Here is a 1,431-nt window from a genome sequence, read left to right on the forward strand (position 1 = left end):
GATATTAGCATGTCCACTCCCAGAGTACCCATTATGATGAGGGTGGGCGTGTTGAGGATGATGATCCGCGCCGGGCCGCACAAGCACTTCCGGAACCTCGAAGCTCACCTGCGCGCAAAGTTACAGTAGAATCAGAGCATAGCAAGAAGTATCAATAGTAAAAATACAAGTAGAGCTCCTCGTAAGAATCGTGTGCGCACACGTGTGCAGTTACCTCAATCGTTTGGTTAACTTCGTTCATAATGGATAAGAAGGTATATTTATCATCTTGATATTCTACAACGGTGGCCAGATGGCTTGGCTCCACAACTAGAGCGTGGCCAATTTGGACCCACGCCACCTTTTTCATGTCCCAGCATCCGTAGCCTGACCTGAATTTATAGTCCGGTCAGCGAACTAACCCTCATATCCAAGTCTATAACGGCCCCACGGCGTGTGCAGCTAACTCCAGTCCACAGTGACGCTTCCACAGTGGCGCAATAACATGGTGTAGTTACAGTGGAGTAATTGTCGTGGTAGTTACAATGGTCGGTTACAATGGTTCGGTTACAGTGGTTCGCCAATTTGGCAGTGGTTCGGTTACAGTGGCTCAACTTCTATGAATCTTCTACATATCTATCGTTGAAGGATTGTAGCCCTTTGAATAAATGCTTTCGTGAGTTGAACGTTTTCATCCAGGTTATCACCTGAAAGAAATTGGAAGAACGGGCTGTTGATATTATTGAATCTGAAGAATGTATTGGGCGTCTTGGAGAACTTGAATTCATTTTTAGATTTGGATTTAGCTTGAAAAGAGACCACACGGGCAACAAATTCGGGCAAGTGGTATTTTTGTTGTATTCGACGTAAGAAACGGGACACGGCGTTGGACGAGTGGGGGATGTCCGCAGCCAGGACGGCTCCACGTGAGGCGCGAATGAGTCTCTCGATTTCTCGTTCCAGATCATCCCGAATCAAGTTTTTATGTCGCGCACCAGACAAGTCTCGTTTGGTTATCAGGACGCAGAGAGCAGGGGGTGTTCGTTGCCATTGCGGCAGACACATGAGTTCGAATAGGTACGAGGCCGCTTCCTTCATCTTCCCGACGTCCGTGCTGTCTAAGCAAAACACGAAAGCGCTGACGGACGGCCCCGCGATTTTCTCGAGCGTGTGTGTGAATACAGAACTAAGAAGGTTGGACACGTAATGGCTGATGCCCAAGACCCCGTTCAATGCCGCACTTCCACCCCATTCCGCATCATGAGCCGTCGATTGCTTCGTAGTATAGGTGGCAAATCCGTCCAGATTGCCTTTGCCAATGCTGGTCATCCCGTAGACCTGCAAACTCTTCTGCAAACTCTCCCGACACTGCTCCTGCGTCATGAGCTGCTCTACCTGCTGGGAAACAGGAAAAGAAAGGAGGGTAGCAGTCAGCTCCACGTCCCGTGACCA

The 1,431-nt window shown here is 49.1% G+C and overlaps 1 protein-coding gene across 1 annotated transcript; it reads right to left on the reverse strand.

Moving 5' to 3' along the window:
* Positions 1 to 615: 615 nt before the first annotated feature.
* Positions 616 to 1,362, reverse strand: GNI_025380 (signal recognition particle receptor beta subunit; the record flags this gene model as incomplete). Its single annotated transcript, XM_011136113.1, has 1 exon — positions 616 to 1,362. One exon carries the CDS (start codon positions 1,360 to 1,362, stop codon positions 616 to 618), a length of 747 nt encoding a protein of 248 aa, XP_011134415.1.
* Positions 1,363 to 1,431: the final 69 nt, after the last annotated feature.

The sequence above is a fragment of the Gregarina niphandrodes genome (assembly GCF_000223845.1).
Source record: "Gregarina niphandrodes unplaced genomic scaffold scaffold00003, whole genome shotgun sequence".
Classification (NCBI taxonomy): domain Eukaryota; phylum Apicomplexa; class Conoidasida; order Eugregarinorida; family Gregarinidae; genus Gregarina; species Gregarina niphandrodes.